Source organism: Trachurus trachurus (assembly GCF_905171665.1).
Source record: "Trachurus trachurus genome assembly, chromosome: 6".
Classification (NCBI taxonomy): Eukaryota; Metazoa; Chordata; class Actinopteri; order Carangiformes; family Carangidae; genus Trachurus; species Trachurus trachurus.
Window position 1 is genome coordinate 19980367 of NC_139897.1, and position 20331 is coordinate 20000697.

A 20331-nucleotide genomic window follows, 5' to 3' on the forward strand; every position below is an offset into this window, starting at 1 on the left:
CGGACTGTCCCTTTAATCTGCGGATCAGAGCACTGACGTCACCCAGCCCCTGAGCCGTCTGCGCTGATTGGCTGGAGGTGACGTCAACCTCATATTTTTTTCCTCCTCTCCCTGCTGAACCATGACCTCATCGCTTTAGTTCATGAAAGTGCTAAAGTGCACCTTCTGTAACTGCCCCCCCCTACCCTCCTCCTCCTCCTCCCTCCCCCATCCCTGCCTCAAGGCACACCGACTACCCGTCTTAACTCCTACCTACCTACCTACTAGCCTAGCCGAGCTAATCTCTCCCCCTGCCTCCAGCACCACGAACACGTATCCCGGGTCACAGTTGAAACCACAGCCGCTCTCCTCTCGGGGCTCAACGCCACCACCGCGCTCCCATGTCTCGCTTGTTCCTGGCGCTGTCACCCTCGGTCAGCTGTCCTGCCCCCCGCCACAGCCACAGCGCCAGGTAAACACACCACCACCAGCCCCCATGAAGACCCCGCCGCTGTCCCCCCCCTCACACATGGAGGCCAGTTGAATAACACAAAGCAGCCGCGTGGAGCCTGAGGTGAGTGCCATGTGTTGTGTGTGTGTGTTGTTGTGTATTGATTAATAGAACAAGGTTTGCTGTTGTCTAGTGCGTTGTTACCCTCGGAGCTAGCTTATCGTTAGCAGCGGTTGCTCGCCATCTGCGCTCGTGCCCCCCCACCCCCCTCCCTCCGACGCGTCTCCACGCGCGCTGCTGCAGCAGCGACTCTGTCAGCGCGCGCTCTCCGCTTCCCTGGCTGTGCGCGCTCGTCTTATTATGGGAATTAAACCCGTCCAGGCTGAAGTTATCGATTCATCTATTTTTTCCACAAACATAATATTATTAGCCTTTACCGTCCGACCATCTCAAGGTAGGTAGAAGAAGCGTTTCATTCGTATATTTCCTCTTTCATTTGCGCTACTGTTTTTTGATCATCACAGCCAGTCTGATCAATGGAGAGTTTCATCTTCGCATGCGGTCATGTCCACGCGTCATAACAACACAGGGCAGGTTTCCCACTCAAACAACGCTGCAGAAATCTTTTCCGTTTGTGTCTCCTGTAACGATATTTAAAGCAAATTGTGCAACATTTGTACAAACGCAATGGCCGTTGTCCGCATTGTGTTCTATTCTTATTTCTAATCTAGGTCGGTTTATTATAGTGCGCTACGACCGCTCACCCTCCATCATTGTTATTAACGTTATCAAACAGGCCACCACGTCCCGTCTATTTCTTTGTGCGCTCCGTCACTATACATATAAACCAGCCTTTTCGAACGATTTCCCCCTTCTTCTTCTTTTTTTGCTCGTCTGATAAATATTTACAGGCCATATATTGTATTTACAACAGACATCTGTATTGTTTGAGTCAGTAATCATGTGATTATTGTTATTATGGTGGAGTCCGGGGTAGTCCCACTTTGTTATATGAGCCCGCAATCTGCAGCAGCCTCACTGGGGGAATATTGATCAGAGGGCATCAGAGGGCTTTACACCTGGTTATGTTGTTTACACTGGTGACGCTGCTGCTCCGCCAGGGCCAACCAGAAATTGATTTTTCAAAATTACATGATTACCACTCATGTTGCACTCCTCACTTCCATGTATGCTACTTCTGCATGACAGGCTCGTCACTCTACTAACCTTATTTCTAATGAGCACATTCATTATTTACATCCAGCTGCACACACTGCTCTCAACCAACCAGTTACAGTTGTTGTACTTGACGGGACATCGCAGTAGATATGGTAGGATCATAGGATTATGCTCCCTTCTAATCAGAGATTCAAAAAAACACGTAAGAGCCCAAACATTTATTTAATTACGTTTCATTTTCTTTTTCAAGTTTTTTTTTTTTTTTTTTATAGCAGAGTGCTTTTGTTTAGCTCCAATGTCTGGCTTGCTTTTTAAAACAATCTAAATGTTTGGTTTTGAATTGTGGTAAAAACAAGCAATGGACCTTTGGGAAGATAAATGACCCTCAGATTGATTAATTAATAATGAAAATAATTATTAGTTCTAAGTAGAAATGTAATCTGATCAGTCTCCTCCAGCACTGTGCCTTGTTGTGGCAGCTTTTTGAACTGTAAATGACACATACTCTCTAAAGAGACAGACGGCACGTAAACAGAAGCAGATGCAAACTTCCAGATCAGGAGAGAGTCTGTGGCGCAGACTGACGGCTCAGAGGTGCTATGATGATGTAATTGTTTGTGGCCTAAACAAAAAGAAACTCCTGTCTTTCATTGTATGACACTAAGCTTTATATCAACCTACTCAAGGCTGCAGCCACAGGTGACGTTATGCACAAAGTTAATGAATAACCTGGATGGTATTACATCAGCGTTGGTTGCCCTCCAGTTGCTCTCTTTGTGTTTGCCTCTCTCACTGATGTCTGATATGGCATTATTGAGCCGGACCATCATGCTCTGCTCATGGTTTGGAGCCTGTGAATATGTCTGTGTGTGGATTATCCATTGTGCACAGATGAAGCCATGTCTTTTTAATGTATTTGATTGATGTATTACAGAGACGATTCTGACAATTCTTTAGTATCATCAGTCTTTTGTTATCAGCTGTAGAGAGAGTAATCTGTTAGATGATTTGCGAGACAGACAAGCCAGGGGAAAATGTACATAACTCTGGGGTTTCCAGATACCTCTGTATGTGTCTCTCTCTATCTGATATTTATTTAAATTATTAATTCATCAATGGAAATGGAGTTTTCATTAATCATCTAATTGGCTAGTGTTTAAACATGATTTAATAAACGATAATGTTCTGTTGCTTGTTATGGGCAGAGTAGACGTGAGGTAATGTTTGGTTTAGGTACATTATCATTCATGCTCTCTCTTGTTTTAATGACACACAGCCGACATGAAGGTAAACTTGGAGGTTATGTCAGTAAATTCAACAAAAAACAGATCCTTCAAAATCAACCAGTTGGTCTGGTTCTTCTTGGCCTCAGCCTGTAGTCAAGGTGTAACTGCATTGTTTGAACTTTAAGGAAGTGCACAGTCCTGTCTGCCTGCATCTTTTGCTGTGACTTTTTTTGCATGTTGGAAAAGAAATACAGAGGTTGGTTGCTTTTCTTTTCAACCAAGGAAAAACGATGACACTTAATTTGCTGTCTCAGGCTAGAGGAGGATGGACACTAGCCTATACATAAAACAGAGACGAGATCTTTACAGAACAACTCAGAGATTTGTAAGTTCGGGGAACATGATAAGTTCAGTCTAGTTATAAACTCAGGTCACAAGTTGTCACAATCTATTTCTGTGTCCGTATACCACTGTCAGTTTTAGCTCTTACTCTTGTATCCCCATAAAGCATCATTCAGCACCAGTAGCATCCCCTCACCATCACCCTACCAGTGCCCCCTGATCACCCCAACCGGGCTGTTTCTATGGCAACAACAGAATCTGCTCCGGGCCTGTACACACTGTCTCCATCTCTCTCTCGCTTTCTCTCTCCTCTCGGCTTGTTTTCCTCCGTTCAGCCGGAGCCTCACAGCCAGCTCCTGGCTGCTGCCTATTTTAGTTCGAGGAGGCTTGTTTGTTTTTGCTCTGTATTGTTCCTGCCTCTCTACGCAAGATGGAGGAAGACAGACGATTTGTAGCATTGTTGTGCCGATTGAGCCCACCGAGGTCTCTGCTGCTTATCTATGTAATCTGCCATGTCATTTCTCTCTCTTGTATATATTCTGATATTTTCCTGTCTCTGTCTCTCTCTTTGTTCCCTCCATTGTACCCCCCCCCCTCCTCCTCCTCCTCCTCCATTCCCCTTCTTGTCCACACAAACATACAGAGAGCAGGGTTACCATAGGATGATTGTCTCGCGGCACAGAGAGATGCAGAGCACCAATCTCTCCCTCTCACTATACTGCCACACATGTTGTAAACCCTGCACACTCCTCCTCACTCCTACCACCACCACTACCCATCCCTGTCCACTGCAAAGAAAGACAGTGATAGAGAGGGGAAGGAGGGATTCGGAGAGGGAAAAACGTGCAGGAGGCGGGGCGGGTGGCGGAGCAGTCGCCATTAGACATATGCAGCGTCAGATGTTGTGCTCAGCAGCAGGGAACCGGCAGAAAGAAACAGAAAGATTCACACACCCCTGGAAGCTGTCTTGTTAGCCGCCTGGCCAAAAGGGCTCTGCACCATATAAGGTATGGTATAACAGGTGATGGGGAAAGGTCGTAATGTGGCCGCCGCTGTTTGTGTTTCAGGGAGCGCTGACATTGCAGCAAGGCTTGGTAATTCTGCAGAATCGCTGCTGGGGTGCACACATCATGGTAAAAAGTGGGGGGAATGTCACTATGTCAGTATGCTACATGCTGTGTCGCCGCAGGTCACCATATTGCGTGTCTGTGTGTGTGTGTGTATTAATGCAGAAACCTGTCCTCAGTCGTCACTATGGCAGGGAGGAGATTAGATTGGATTAACTAGATTAGATTTATTTGTCTGCTATTTGGGTTTTTTTTTAAAGATACAAAATGCACTGTGTGATGTTCGTGCGCAGTATTTTATTGTTTATGTTATGACTTGGTTGTGTGTGTCGTCTTTACTGTATGTACTTTTGTGGTACAGCAGCAGCAGTTTGGCTGTGCTTACAGTGCAGTTGCTACTGTCTATCTATCTGACTTTCTTCCATGTTCCTGTGCTGCTGCTCTTGCATCAGGCAGGTTGCCAGGGCAGCATCAGCATGTGTACATACATCCATGTTCAGGGTTAGAGACAGCAGCCTGTAGTGGCGATAGAGCTTGGTGTATGTGATAGAAGATGTTGAGGTATGATGTTCAAGCTTTTGTCGCCATGAATTTCACTGCAACACGTTTTGTCACATTTATTATGCCACATTGTTTTGTTAGGTGCAGAACTGCAGAGAGTTTTCCATTTCTTGTTGCCCTCTGTCTCAGCCACACAGCTCCTCCCTTTTCATTTTTCTCCCTCTTGCAAGCGTGTATTTTTATTTATTTTTTTGTCATATCTTTTCCTTTGCTCCATCTCCACAACTGTCCCCTCCCCGGCTGAGTTGCTAGGCTGACGAGATCCTCGTTGAATAACATCCTTCGCTACCTCCCTCCTGCTCCCTCTGCTCTGCCACCGTCTCCCATCCTGTGTGCTGGTACAGTGTCAGAAAGAACAGAGGTGAAAAGTTGCAGAGCAGCCTGTCTTCCCAAGATACAGACAGATCAGAAGACACAGACTCTCCACCCTCTTTGTCTCGGTTTTTTCTCGCCCACCTTCTCACCACTGGTCTGGTGTGCAAAATGTTTCTCTTTATCTGCAGGTCTCCTCTCAGGTTTTTTTTTTTCTTGCTGCACCTTGCCTACATAAAGCGTTCTTATCATAACATGACACATTTCCCCTATGTTTTCAATGATTATCGGGCCGAGGATTCTTCTCTTCTATCTGCCGTACTCTCCCTTTTCAACCGAGGTTTAAACCTCCATTTAGGCTTTGGGGTAAATGAGAGGAGCCCCATTCATTTTTCATGACACCACGTGCCAGTAGATAAATAAAACAACACGAGTGCATTCACACTCTGACCTTCTCACTTGTCGCATGACACCTGGCTTGACCAAGGAAGTGGTCGCCAACTACATATTGTTTTTTATTTATGTGTTCTTCTCACAAACAAATGATAGCTTCCTGGATTGTGTTGCCTGGCACAGTTTTTCTCATGCATGCAGTCAGTGTTTAATCAACCACGTGTATGTGTGTGTGTGTGTGTCATGTCAGAAGTTCCACAGAGAACTTAAGCATTGAGAAGATCACAGTGATTAGTAGTGATAGATAGGAGGCAGTTCATCAAGTTTATGGACAGCTCTTTGCAACACACACGCATACGCACACATTCACGCACATACACAGGATGTCACACAGGCCGTTTGCCTGTGTCCAGACCTGCTCTCTGAATTCCCCTGGCTTAATTTATCTCACTCCCTCAGTTTCCTGTTTCATGAGCTACCTCGCAAGAGACACCCGATCAACAACAACCAACCTTCACACACACTTATTGCAGACACACACATACACACACACTGGTGTTTTGTTGTTGGACATGTCTAACTCAAGTCTGGCTTTGTATCTGGATCTGTGATGTTCCTTCAGATCTCTGGACGGATAAATCCCCAGTGGATGATCCAGTTGGCTTGTAGCTCTTTAAATAGCTTTTATATTCATGTTTAGCATTGTAGCTATTTTAACACACAAGGTGCTCAAAGTCTGACAATAAAAGATGATGATTCAAACGCACAAAAATACATCTTGCGCTGGACTTTGGTTCGGAAATTTATGCGTAATTAATCTGTCATTGTCCCTTGTCGGGTTGGAATTGTTTTTATTCTTTGCGCTGGCACGATCGGACTGAAGCTCTGGACGAGAGATGATCATGCCCTTGATGTCTGATCATCAGCTGAGCATCTGAAAACTGACAGAGGCTGCTGTGAATGTCACAGCTGGCCAATAATAGCATTGTAATAAACCACCGAGCACCGTGCAGCATTGTGACTGTATTTTTAACTGTTTTATTTTCTTCCTTTTCTTTTCCCTCTCTCTCTTTACCTCCTGTCCCCTCAGGCACCATGGATCACTCAGCGCCTGCTCCGGTGGCAGCCCCCGTCCACTGACCTCACCTCCTCCTCCTCCTCCTCCTCCTCCCCATCTCTTCCTCCACCTTTCCCCTCTACCTCCTCACCCCAATCCTTGCTCCCCCCTGCGTCTGTGACCCCCGGGTTACTACTCAGCTCCTCCGACATCATGGCAGGGGAGAAAGGGCCGGTTAAGCGAAGCACGATGGACATCAAGCGGCTGGCGAGCCTCATCCAGAGAGGAACGGGCCGCTTGCTGGTGATCGACAGCAGAACCTTCTCCGAGTACAACGCGTCACACGTGCAGGGTGCGGTCAACGTTTGCTGCTCCAAGTTGGTGAAGAGGCGGCTGCAGCAGGACAAGGTGTCCGTCACGGAGCTGCTGCAACCCAATGGCAAGGTGAAGGTGAGTTAAAGCTCGGCGTACCCACAGGTTGATGCTTTTTGGTGTGATGGGATGTGATGCCGGTGATTAGAGAGCTTTTTTATCTAAGTGCCAGAATTAGAGTGTGCATGTGGCAGGGTTCCACCTCGCCGCTGAGAGCAAGACAATGGCTGAAGCCTCAGTGCCAGTTTTGCTCTCTGACCACCCCATGGAGGGGGCAGGTAATATAATATATCATTGGGATCAATGGAGTGTTGATCAATTAATTGATCCTTTAAATCCAGTTTGATCTCAATAAGCTGCACTTAAGGTCTTTGCTATAAAATCAAAATGTTGATCTTTGCTTTTGCCTCCTCATGCACTGATCAACAAAACCCAGGGCGACAAGAGATAGAAAAACTTAAGGAATCCTCTTGAAAATGAGGATGGGGGAAGATACTGCATTTACATAGTACAGTGAGCAGGGAAGTCGGCGAAATCTTGTCGTTTCAGCAGAAGCAGCGGAATCAACATAGTGACAAAACACGAGAGACTGCTGTGACAAAATGTCTTGTTGAGGAATTCTTTGTTTAAAGAAACACGGAGCCACAGGAAATGCACTCTGTGTGCACTGCACCATGCATGTACAGTACTATACAGTAGATGCAGCCAGTTGGGATGGGAAGACCGTCTTTGAACCGGAGATCTCAGATTCCAGTTTGCATATCAGCAAGTGTTTGCCCTGCTGAAGTGTCCTTGAGCAAGTCCCAGAGACCTTAATGTCTCCATCTGTTTCCTACAACGTTTCCAGCAGCAGCAGCAGCAGCAGCAGCAGCCTGATCCATGTACCACTGTGGTTCTGGATCGGGCTTCTCTGCGCTCGCCCATGCCTGCACCACATCAGCCAGTGCTATATTTGTCAGGCAGGCCAGCTTACTGTAGGTTTGTTGCTTATCAGTGGCCCTGAAATCGGATCCTCCCGTTTTCCATGACTTCTCCTCCGAATATGACAGCCTTTTTTCCATGGCCTGTCCACCCGTGGCATGCTGACTCCAGTATTTTTAGTCGCCGTGTGAAACTGAAGGAACTCTGAGATGGGAAACCTAAGCGGTCGTGGGGAGGGGGAGGTGACGTTTGTGTGTTTTATGTATGGGATGTGTTTTGTGCCACCATGTACAGTAGTTTGTGTGGCACCCAACAGTTTTACTTGAGTGTACAAAAATGCAACGACAAAGCTGTGCAGGTGGCAGATGGAGTTCCTCTTCCTGACTGCTTTTCATTCTCTGAATGTTATTCTTAGGTATTTGTTTAACTTTTACCCTTGGCACGCCCAACGCAATAAAATGCTGATCCACAGTAGTCAGTGACACCTAACGGGTGATTGAACTGGTTTGAATGGCATAACCCATAAAATGCTGTTGTTTTGTTTTTGTGGTTTTTACTTCCTGGTTGCCAGGAGCAAGTGAGTCTGACGTGTCACTCATCTGACTGACAGTGACTTATGATCATAGGTCGTAAATAAAAATGGGCCTGCAACCACCCTGACATCACACATAGGTTTCTGCAGAACGGTGGAGTTGCCAGGTACCTGAGACCACCGACTTCCCAGATAATCTAAAAATGAGCCAAGGTGGACTTTTATATTTTATAAGTGCATTTTATATAAATTCATCCCACATACAGTTGTTATTGAGGAGGAACGTTTTTGTACCATGTTTATTTCTACTATACAGTCAATGGGGAGTGACTTACATTCCCATTTGAAGAAGTGTATTTTTCTGCACTTCTGTGTCTTCTTATTTTTTCCAGATGACCAGCTTTCCACCTTATACTGTAGATTCTGTATCAGTTGTGGAGTCATGACTGATAAACTGACTCTCTGTCTCGGTCTGGTACATGGTTAAAGAACTTTAATCACCTAAAACACACCCTGCCCACCAAATGGCAAATAATTACACACTGCTGCTCAAGATTATTGCTTTGCCGCTCCTGTTGGATTATAGTTGACGCTTGTAGGTGACTGACACTTTCCACATGGTCAGATGGTAAAATGGATGAGAACTGTGCATTATTGTTACTTTCTCAAGTCAAATGACCTTCGGTTCAGCTAATAGCATCTGTATAATTGCTCCGTTGGCTGACAGCCCCTATGTGCCTGCTGTTTCTCACAGACTCTGTTATTGCAATTAGTTTTAATTCAGCTTTATTGCAAGGGCTTCTGGCAGTCGAACCCACATGCCATTCTTCTCACCCAAAATTTACCACTGTTAGCTGGACAAGGATCTTGTGTAATACTTCTTGTGTTAGTGCATTCTGCCAGGCAGAGTAACATGTACCTGGATACAAAAGAAGCTCCAAAGCCTGAAGGCCACACGGGAGAGCCGGCATACGAGAATGCGTGACTCACCTCAACCGAAAGATCCAGTATAGCTCAGATAATGGTTTTATTTTGGGTTGTGACGATGCATGACCTACTCTTCCAGTCTACAGATTTAGACAGGGTAAAAAAAACAACAACAACAAAAGAAAAGCTGGAGAGCTGTGAAGTGTGTGAGGCTTTGGATCTAGTCACAGTTTGAGTTTCATTACTTCAGTCAGTGCAGCAGGCTTAAATGTATTTCTATGCTGGGTGTGTTTGGTCCATGTCTGTGTGAGGGCTCTGTGGTTGGCAGATCTCACACTGTGGCACCCTGTAGAGCAATGCTTCCTCCTGATTTCTCTCACTTTCAGTCTCATGACAGCTTTGTCTGCCTGTCTGTCCGTCTGTCTGTCTCCCCACGACTGTAGCCTCCAGCGTCCCACCACCACCCAACCTCTTCTTTCATCATTTATTCCTGTACTTCCTCTCCTCTTCCTCTCCGTGCCTGGTGTTGCCCCATGGCTGGTTTGTTATTATCCATTCCCCACCCCCAGTAAAGAGGATAAGGCTTGCGATTAATGCTAGGCTGGATAAAGCTGGAACTAGCCGGGTGAGAGAGGAGGGCCTGACAGACCCAGACTCTTTTGTTATTGGCTAAGCATGACATCATCCCTTTTGTGCGGCCACTGGCAGGCCGCGGGCTGGGCACGTGCAGACTGGCTGCATGGTGTTAAAGCCGACTCCCAGCTAACCCCTCTCACGCACACATACACATACACACACACACACACACACACACACACACACACACACACACACACCATCCTCTCTACCCCCCACATGGCTCTGAGCATCGCCAGGAGCGCTGCCTCAGCCAGCCAAGACAGCAAAGGACACCATTGTGGCGCTTTTGTTGGGGAAGTGAATGCAGGAAGCGGGAGAGCAGTGCTGAGGGTATTCATGGATGGGCTGCTGCCTCCACCTCTTCCCTGGCTGCCTCCCGCCTCACATCCCATTGAGCACTAATAGCCTGCGTCCCACAAGGCGCTGCACTCACCCTCTTTCATAGAAGCTCCCGACGCTTCAGTTAACTGAGCTGAATGAACATCCATGACCAGCGAGCGCAGCGGTCGGCATCAAAATGGTGTCCACTTTCTTATCCCATCTCCTCATAACCTCTTTATTATTGCTCTCTGTTAATGTAGGTCAGAGAAGAGCTGGACACACTAAGTGGGCTAGGTGCTAGTGGACCTCTGCTGGCTGCTGGGAGAGCGATGGCTTTTAGGCTTAGTTGGGAACGGTGCTTCCTCGTGCCTTTTCTGACAGGCTGCACGGTAGGCGGCTGGTTTCTTGGCTTAAGTCTGGCTAATCCTTGCTGCTGTGACCGGGACAGTCGGCCAGGCAGGCAGGCAGGCAGGCCTGACAGATGGACCAGAGGTTTTTGCTACCAGCAGTCAGCTCTGGGAATCACCCTTCCCCCTGTATAAAGACACGAAGGCCAGACCTCAGATGAATGAGACCCAAAGTAGGAGGGAGAATACAGCAGCCTATTCACAAACGGAGCGGTGATTTGACATATTTTACGTAAACACAAAAATCCACTGGATCAGCATACTGACCTAAATGAGTGGATTGGTTTATTAGCCAGATATGACTGAACCACTTTTTACTTGTAAGTTCAGTGTTTCTGGTAACTGACTGCGCAGTAGTACGCAGTGAGTTACATCTGCTGTTGAAATCCACACAGGGAAAGAAAAGGAACATTTTTTATTTCCTAGTTTTTTTGGAAATTGACCAAAAAATGCAGTAAATCAATTACACTGAGTTATTAGTCAATAAATCAATGTGGTGACTGACAGGAAATTGATCAACAACAGTTTTTAGAACGTAGATAATCAAAACACTGTTTAATGTAAATTGATTACTTTTGATTTTACTTTTTAAACAGACAAATACGCTTATGGATTTTGTCAGGCCAAGCAGGAACAACAACGAGTGGCTTGTATTTAAGTGTCAGACACAGGGTAAAGACACTGGCCATGTCACTGGAAAACACCATATAGTTTTCATTGTTCTGAACACAGAAGTTTCCAGTAAAAAGCGGCACACAATTTCAAAATGAAGGAAAACACATGAGTGTGTCATCTGTCTTGACAGTAGCAGCAGAACTTAGTTGATGACTCACTGCATGGATTGTTTCCCTGATTACCCAAAGGGCAAACTCAGGGAATTTTTTAAAACATTTCATTCACATTTTTCCTTTTTGCTCAGTTCAAACAAAGGCGCTGTAGCCAGGGGTGGTTTTTCAACAGTCAGACATGTCATGTGTTTGCTTTGATGAGATCATGGCATGAATCACTGTTTGCTTGAAGCTCCTACTGTCTAACATAGACACACACTCATATGTTGTATAAAGTTTCAGACATAACCTACTGCACCCTGATCTAGGAGAAACAAGGACATAGAAAGACACATACTTTTAAGAAATTTAAGAAAGATGGAGGAGATGATTTGTAGTTATGAATTGTGGTTTTCATTATATGTAAAGTGAGGAGGAATAACCGGACCTGCAGCATGCATGCTCTTGACAGACAGCATTTTAGTTTTCAGACAGACAGACAGGCGGAAATTGTATACTTGTGTATAAATCTGTACAGGAATTACTTGTATCTGAATATGTAACCTGTTGGGGCCTGGTGTGTATACTGTGTGTGTCTCTGTGTGTTAGAGATCCTCTGACATTCAGCAGTGTTAGTGTGTGATCAGATCAGGTGACCACATCCATGGATGTGATGACCTCACGCTGCACATGCACAAAGGCATCAGGGACTTTCACCACCCTGCCACATCTTCACATCCTTGTCTGACACACACACACACACGCCTACACACACACCTACACACACACACCCACACACACATACAGTATATATAGTTGCAACACTGTACTTTAAACTGTTGACATTCATTTCTTAACCCATAAACTTCAGATAAATCATCAACGTACTTCCAGACCCGTAACTTAAAACGGTAACTCTAAACACTAATTCTGCATTTGGTCCTCGTAAGGATAGAAGCACAGGAAGTCCGCGACACACACATCACACCTACTAAAGCACACATGGAAATGGCAGCTGCCAGTGCCAGTCAATGACATCATCATCTGGCCCCAGGGTGGGATCTTTCTGTACGGCAGCGAGTTGTATATGTTGTTGCACCGTGTGTGGCAGCCGGGTCTTAAACTGACGGATCAACTGTTAGCAGAGGTCACTGCCTGTTGCAGCAGAACCTCTGTCAGGACGTAATGTACTGTATGTAGGGTCAAGTGTGTCATACCGTGCATTTCGATGTTAAAAGACAGTGTGTGATCAAAATGCACGGTGTGTTTTATTCTCCGGTGTCTGCTTTGGGGCTCTGTGCAGCTTTAACATTTTATAGTCGGAGCTGAAACTGTTAGTCAAAGAGAGTTCACACTGCAGCCACTTGTTTTCTGTGGGACGTCCTACAGAGCTCACACTCCGAGAACCCGGACCGCGCTTCAGGAATGTGGGGCCATTTTTAGACCGTTTGTGCTGATGTTGTGTCACAGGCCAGTTCACACACAAACACACATAGTGTCCCGCTCGGCAGCACTGACCTTGTCACTGGTCAGTAACACTGTGCTGAGATCAGAGGAAACCATGTTTCACTTGCACTTAAACGTCAGCTCGGGCCTGTGTCTTCCCAGAATTCCTCTGGTATCTTTTGTTGCCAGGCTACCAATCATTTATGTTTCATGGTGTGTGTGTGTGTGTGTGTGTGAGTGTGTGTTTGTGTTTGCGTACAAACTGTCCGTGCAGAAGAGCATTGACAGTAAGGACAAGCCTTAATGTGCCAGACCTTGTTTTTCCTCCCGCTGCTTTCATTTTTCATAGCTCGGGTCAGTTACTGTAGGATGATGTGGAGTCTTTCTCACTGTCTCTTGCACAACACCTTCATTTTTTTCACATTATCTCTAAATTCACACCATGAGCACAAGTATACAAACTCCTTCTGTATTTCATCTGCTCTGTCTCCGGCTTTCTTGTTGCCTTTACGGGCGACAGGAGAAAAATAACCTCTCTCCCCGTGTCTGCTTCTTGTTTATGTCCTGCTGAGATGCCAGCCTTCAGATCCTTTACAGGAAGCCTGGGTGCAGCAGGGTTGTAGCATTTGGTCTGCCAGTGCCACCTTCTGTCCCCCCCCTCACCTCCTCCTCCTCCTCCTCCTCCTCCTCCTCCTCCTCTCTCTCCCTAAAGCTGATTCTCCTCCTGCCTCGATCGTCCCCTTGATCCCCTTCATGAGTTTCCTCGTTTCCTCGTTTCCTCCTTGCTTCCTTCTCCCTTCTCGCCTCCCCTTGTTTTTTCCCATTTGTTCATCTCGGTTTCTATACTCCTCCCCTCCCTTCCTCTTTCTCTCTCTCTCTGCCAGTGGCATTCCTTGTTTACCTGCAGTGTGCATGCGTCAGAGCGCCTGGGCCAGTACAGTAGTAATTGTGGTGATGCTGTAGCACTGCAGAGGGATGAGAGATCTGTACTACTGCTGCTGCAGTCTTGACAGCCAGCCCCGTGTGCTCCCCTGGGTCGTTGACCTCTAACACTGCAGCAAAACTCTATGCATATAACATACTGAGCAGGACGTATGGCCGGAGCTTATCATTCACACACAATCTAGCTGATATCCTACTATCTCTACTATCATTCACACACTATCTAATATAGGCAGCTATTTCTTTCAGCTTACAGAGAGTGTGTTCAAAGGGGATGAGATCAGGTGTAATTTCATCCTGCAGGCTGAAACACTGAATGAACCCTCAGTGCACCATGGAGTTTGTGGAAAATCCACATGAAAAAATATTGTTACTGTTAAAAACCATCTGTTTTGTTTAGCACATTGTGAAAATCACATTATAAGCCCCATACACCTCAATGCAGTGCTCGTTAGCAAGTCCAGAGAGTGAGGTGGAATACTTATAGAGCAGTTTTACAGACACCAAAGACATGCAGTACATAAGATATGGTGCAAGTTATGAAATCGTTAAGCAGGGATAAATGACTCACTGTTTTGTTAAACCTGAACACATCACCCACTGCTTGTCCGACAGTGAGTAACAGACTGATTAACTGTTCTATTTTTACTCCAGTATTCATTTTATGTTTTCACCTTGGAAAATAAACTTTTTTTTTTCTTTTTTTTTGCGCTGTGTTTGGTAGTGTGCAGCGTAGAGTGTGTGTGTTTCTCTGTGCTCATTTGTGCATGTATGTGCAGCCTGTAATCCTCAAGCATTAAGATCAAGATCCCAAATTAGATCTGATCCCATTAGGATTATTAGCCAAAATTATCCAGGGTTAGTAAAGATGGAGGTGTAGGGCATTTAAAACAAAGAAAGAGATGTGAAGATGAGAATGCAAGTATGAAAAATAACAAATTATTAAAAAAAAAAAAAAAAAAAAAAAAACATGGAGTGAGCACTACTGTATATTTTACCTAGACAACACATGAATGCTAATAGCTGCCAGGCTTTTCTAACTCATCTAATTTTCATCCGATTTTATCACTGCATTATACAGCAAACAGTAGATAAATGACAAACAATTGGATAATAACAATAGAGATATGGGGAACGACATGTGTCTTTCTTGATTGATGGTAAGGATCATCTGCATCATCTGCTGCAGCTTTTTCATGCTTTTATGTCAGTGTTGTTGTTGTTTGATGCAGCAAAGCATGGCCCAAACCAGCTTTTTACTGGACTAGAGCCACTTTCTAACCAGACTGACTTTGTCCTGTCCATATCACCTGCATGGCGCTCTGCCAAGGCGTCCTGCTACAGCTGCTCTGTAAGCAGAAACATAATCAGGCGCACCCCATGCACACTGTGTAGCTGTGTGTACCATTAGCTATCATCACCGCTGTGTGCCTCTTAGTAGACGCAGAGTGAATACAGCGGCTGGCAAGCACTTGAGAAAGTGCAATTTTGCCTTGAAGCTAATGGCTGCTCCATGGCGAGGAGGGTGTTCTGTATGTTGAGGTAAACAAAAGAAATGAGGCGGGCTGTCCTGTCTCATCTTCGTCTCCCTCCATCTCCTATTCTCCCTCCACCATCACCTTACCCTCACTCTTCTCTTCCTCCTTTTTATCTCCATAACCCTCTCGCATCTTACCCCACCACCCCACCCCCCTCTCTCTCTCTCTCGTGCGTCCTCCATCCTCCTCCCCTCCCTCTCTCCTCTCCTGTCCAGTGGCGGTTCAATGATGCAGTGATTCATAGCTGCAGTAGGCGCTGCCTGATGGTCATGTGACCAAAGCCTGCCTGACAACATGGGGAACAACACACAGCCGGGTTGGTGTGTGTGCGTGTATGTGTGTGTGTGTGTGTGTGTGTGCACCACCAGCACATGCTCACACTCTCACACACACACACACACACACACACTCTTCTCCACACTGGCGCATGCTCATATCTTCTTCCTGACTAAATGACACAAACAGCATCACTCCGATGCATTGATGGATGCCCACACCCTTCATAGTGTCATAGGCAGCTTTACCTCCCATTACCACAAATAACCCCCTCACCAGAACCTGCACAGTAAATATTACAGTCTTAGTTGCACGGCGCAACACTCAGCCCTCATGCATTATTCATCCCATCTTCATAACTTACTCTAGAGTCACCTCCAGTTCCTCCTGCTTACTGTTGTCATCGTTGGCATTGACACAGCCAGTGTTTATTGCCACAACTCCCAGCAGTATGTTTGTGAGTTCATTTTCTTTTTCCGTGTTTCTGCTTCCTGGTGTGTATCAGGGCAGCGGCAGCAGGTTTGATCTGTGCAGCGCCTCACGTGCATTTATTGTCAGAATTACTGTTGCATGATGACCTCACTCTGCCAAGAGAAGATGATCCTCAGGGCAAAGCCTCTCTGAAGGGATATTACACTTAATTACACTACACTGCAAAACGAGAAAATCGATGACAGTCATATTAACCGTCTCTGCCTTCCTTGTTGTTGCCAAATGATTGACTTTCAGTGCTATACCGAATGATGAACTTTACTCTCTTCTTTGTTGTTTATCATTTTGTGCAGGTGGAGCTGGGCAGGAAGCAGGAAGTGGTGGTTTATGACCAGAGCTCCAAGGAGGCGGGGCATCTGTCCAAAGACGGCTTTGTGCACATTCTCATGGGAAAACTGGAGGGCACCTTCCACAAAGTCTCCCTGCTCACCGGTATGTGAGTGCGAGTGGGTCGTGGATGTGATGATGATGGTTTTGTTTGTGAGTGTGAGGATGGACAAGAGCAACATCTTCAGATTTTTTTTTTGTTCTTTTCTTTTTTTTGTGTGTTACCTTTCCCTGTCCTTTTACTGTTGGCTTGTCATGGCACAGTTTAGTCAGCAGGTGTCACTCATGGGCATAACAAAAAAGTGTTTATCTCCCCCCCAGTCATGTTGTACTTGCTGTTCCTCTTTTCTTTTCTGGCAGTATTCAGACTTTCACAGGTTCGCAGGTATATGTGGAGGTATGAGGAGAGCCTGGATACAAAGCCTCTCTCGTGACTCTTTGATGCTTAAGCTTCGCTACACTCTTCCTCTTCTCCAACATCCCTGAAATACAGCTGAAGCTTAACTTCAATCCTCTGGCCTTATTTACCACAGTTATTATCCTGTCATAGTGTCCACTAAGCACACTAAGACTTATAATTGAGCCCCAGCAAGACTGTTAATAGCCTCGTTGAGTTAATAACGTCTCAATTGCAGCGGCTGCAGCTTTTTTAAGGGATGACATTACACACACATCCACTAGCGGAGGCGTACGAATCCACCCCAAATGTGTCAGCAAAGAAAGGGGAACGTAATCTGCCTCAGTCAGGATTGGAAATAAGACAGCGGAGGCATGCTGCTAGGGCAAATCTCTGCTCTCCTTTCTGCATCCCCACATCCCCATTCTTCTTCTCCTCCTCTCAGCCCCCCCCCCCCCCCCCCCCCCCCCCCTTCCTCCGCTGGGAGATTAGCGTTTTTTTTCCTGAGTCATTCATAGATGCTGAGGATTGCCTCAAAGCGCCCAGGCTCTACAATTAGTCGCAGTCACAGAGATGTACTGAGCACATGCTTAGGCCGGGCACACCCGAACATACTGTATGGCACACACACACACACACACACACACACACACAGTCATGTTCAGTATTGCTCACACACATACGCAGTGCACACACTGAAAGCTAGGATTTTCCTCCCCAGCCTTTTTGATCAGACATCATACCCTTCTTAATGAAAGACCCCTTGTCAGCGATTACCTCCTCCTCCTCTTTATCAGTCTCCTCAGCTCACTCCTGCCACATTTCTCCAGGAGAGAAAAAAAAAAAGAAAAACGAATCTTTTTCCTTTTTTTTTTCTTCCATTTCTGCCCCGGCTTTTCTGCTGTTTCCACGACAACAGTGGCAGAGAATATTCCCCAGAAGGACTCAGCCAATGGCGTTGGCTGTTGTTTGGGTGGCTGTATTATTGGGGTCAGTGGAGCTAGAAGCATTTTTGTGCATGCTCGATGTTTATGTGCGTCTGCGTGCGTGTGGGTGGGCGGATGGATGGATGGAGGGTGTTGCGTGTACATGCAAGCATGCATTCATGCTTTACAACATCGTGCGGATGAGCGCTGCAGGATCTGCATGTGTGACTCTGCAGAGTTTCCATGAGAGAGATGGTGTGAGTTACGAGAAGGGGTAATGGTTGGTAGGGATTTATTGAGCCTTTTTGAGCGGTCGCTGCTTAAATTATTTTTGATTTACAAGATGTGTTCCTAATTAGAAAATAATGAGTGAATGCACAACACTTAGTTAACTGTTTAAGTCATCCATCAGGCATGGATGGCAAATGTTCTCTGCTCCCAGTTTCACACATGTGAGGACTTTCTTCTCTGCTTTCGTAACTTTCTAAGTTTGTATTTTTGGGCTTTAGATAATGGGGATGCACGACAATCAGCATATGTGAAACATGGCTGCCATATGTTTCTCTATCTTCTGACATTTTATGGGCAAGAAGATGATTAAAATGATCCTAAATCGAGGCCCTTTTCCCCCTCTTTTTCTGTCTCTGGATTTAATTGGCTTTACTTTAGATCTCACATTCTTAAAGTTACAACATACTTTAAAATTACACCCCCCCCCCCTCCCCCCTCTTCCCTTCATCCTCTCCTCCCTCAACCGCCCTCTTTTCCACCTCTCCCCCCCCCGGCCCTTTTACGGAGCCTCTGATTTATGATGCTAATAATTCCTGCGATGACTTCATATCTGACTGATGACTTATTCTCAGCCTCACGCATCCAGACCGCACACGCACTCACCGTAACATTGCTGCAAATCAAGTGAGCGCTAATGTGCTCGGGAGGGGTGAGGAGGTAGAGTCAGATAGTGAGATGAAAAGAAAAGAATCCATAAATGGGATGGACAGGGTGAATAAAAGAATAATTACTGAGCTTGCTGTCTTGGGGGAAGAGGATTTTCTGCCTTAACTGTTACTCATGCAGAGGCTTTCCAGAGAGAGATTAGGACACAATCTTGCAGGGACAGACATTTCAAAAACGGGTTTATGTTTTCAATATTTTAAAGCACAATTTTAATCCTGTAAAGTCGGAGAATTAATTGATAGGAGATTGGCAGATAGGCTGCTTAAATAACAGGCTACACAACCCTAATTGCGTGTACTGGGAACACATTGATCCAAAAACAACTGGTGACTCCTCTCGGGTTTCTTTCCATTCACTAATAATCAATAAGTCAGGCTCAGAGCGCACACCACTTCCTACATGTAGATGATGTCATCGAGCAAGCCTTCCACCAATAGATCCATCGCTTTTGTGAATGGGACGAGTCGTCCAGGCAGCGAATGCTGATCACCGTGGGTTTAGTTTGAAACACGGATGTGTTCACACACCGGATGTGACGGAACATAAATACATGAACATAAATGCATGTTCCCGTGGGTTATGCGTTCGTGCTTGTGTACACATGTGTGTTTGTGTTATTTCTTCATCGACTGTGTGAAAGTGTTTGTGAGAATCATGTCTCTCTGAGGACAGCCTTTTTTTTCTTCTTTTTTTTTTACCACAGCAATGATCTCACCCAGTTGGAGCTCAGGCTGATGCGTCTTGCCTTTTTCAGAGTTCTGACTTTTTGTAGTGCGTAGTTGTGTGTGAGAGTGTGCGTGTGTGCGGAGGAGAACATCACTCGGTCGGAGCCAGCTGCCTCCCCAGTGGGTCTAAAGTTTGCATGTTTCCCACCGAGCTGCAGTGCACAGCCAAACCAAAGACAGCACTGCCTGCTAGTGTGCAGCTAGGTGGTATGTTAACTGAAGCCAATTGCGTTGCTCCGTCATGCGTCACGTCGACTTTGATGTTTGCTTGAAGCTTCTTGACACTGGCATCCAAAAGCTCACGCTGTAGTTTTTAGCAAAGGAAGCTGTAGGTGACAGAATAGAAAGAGAAGAATCAAAAAGGGAGAGAGAGAGATGAGAAAGTGTGGAATATCTACTTCAGATGAAAAGACAAAGAGTTAGATGATGGTTTGAAGTGGACGGGAGGTGGTGATAAAAATAACAGCGCATTTTATTCATAGCACACACATTTTGTCAAAGCACTGTAAAACCTGACAGCTAGAAGGTAGAATCTAGAAATAAAACAATCGGGGAAAAAAAATGAAAAGACATTATAAAGAGGAAATGAAGGTGTGGGGACATGCAGGTGTGTAATATAGTCTAATCTGTGTGTGTTTATATGTGTGTGTGGAGTTTGCAGATGTGCAAGACTGCTCCTAATCTTTCCCAGTGCCATCTGCCAGTGTTTTTCGCAGGATTACTAAATCGCCGCACCACTGGGTCAAAGAGATAAAGCAAAAGGAGAAAAGAGGGACACACAAGGAAATGAAATAGAGACAAGGGATGAAAGCACGTGCTGGACACACTGGGCTGAGATGGAGGGCAGCATGT

General features: G+C 45.7%; 1 protein-coding gene across 2 annotated transcripts in view; it reads left to right on the forward strand.

Moving 5' to 3' along the window:
- The first annotated feature begins 263 nt into the window (after positions 1-263).
- Positions 264-20331, forward strand: part of dusp8a (dual specificity phosphatase 8a) — a 42074-nt gene continuing 22006 nt past the window's right edge. The window contains exons 1-3 of one of the 2 annotated variants that reach the window (XM_083974198.1): positions 264-553; positions 6601-7017; positions 16441-16579. In XM_083974198.1, coding sequence (XP_083830324.1) covers positions 6781-7017; positions 16441-16579 — 376 coding nt within the window. In that variant the 5' untranslated portion in view covers positions 264-553; positions 6601-6780. Of the gene's footprint in view, positions 554-758; positions 885-6600; positions 7018-16440; positions 16580-20331 lie in introns of those variants that run through there. The other variant, XM_083974199.1, reaches the window with a different exon arrangement.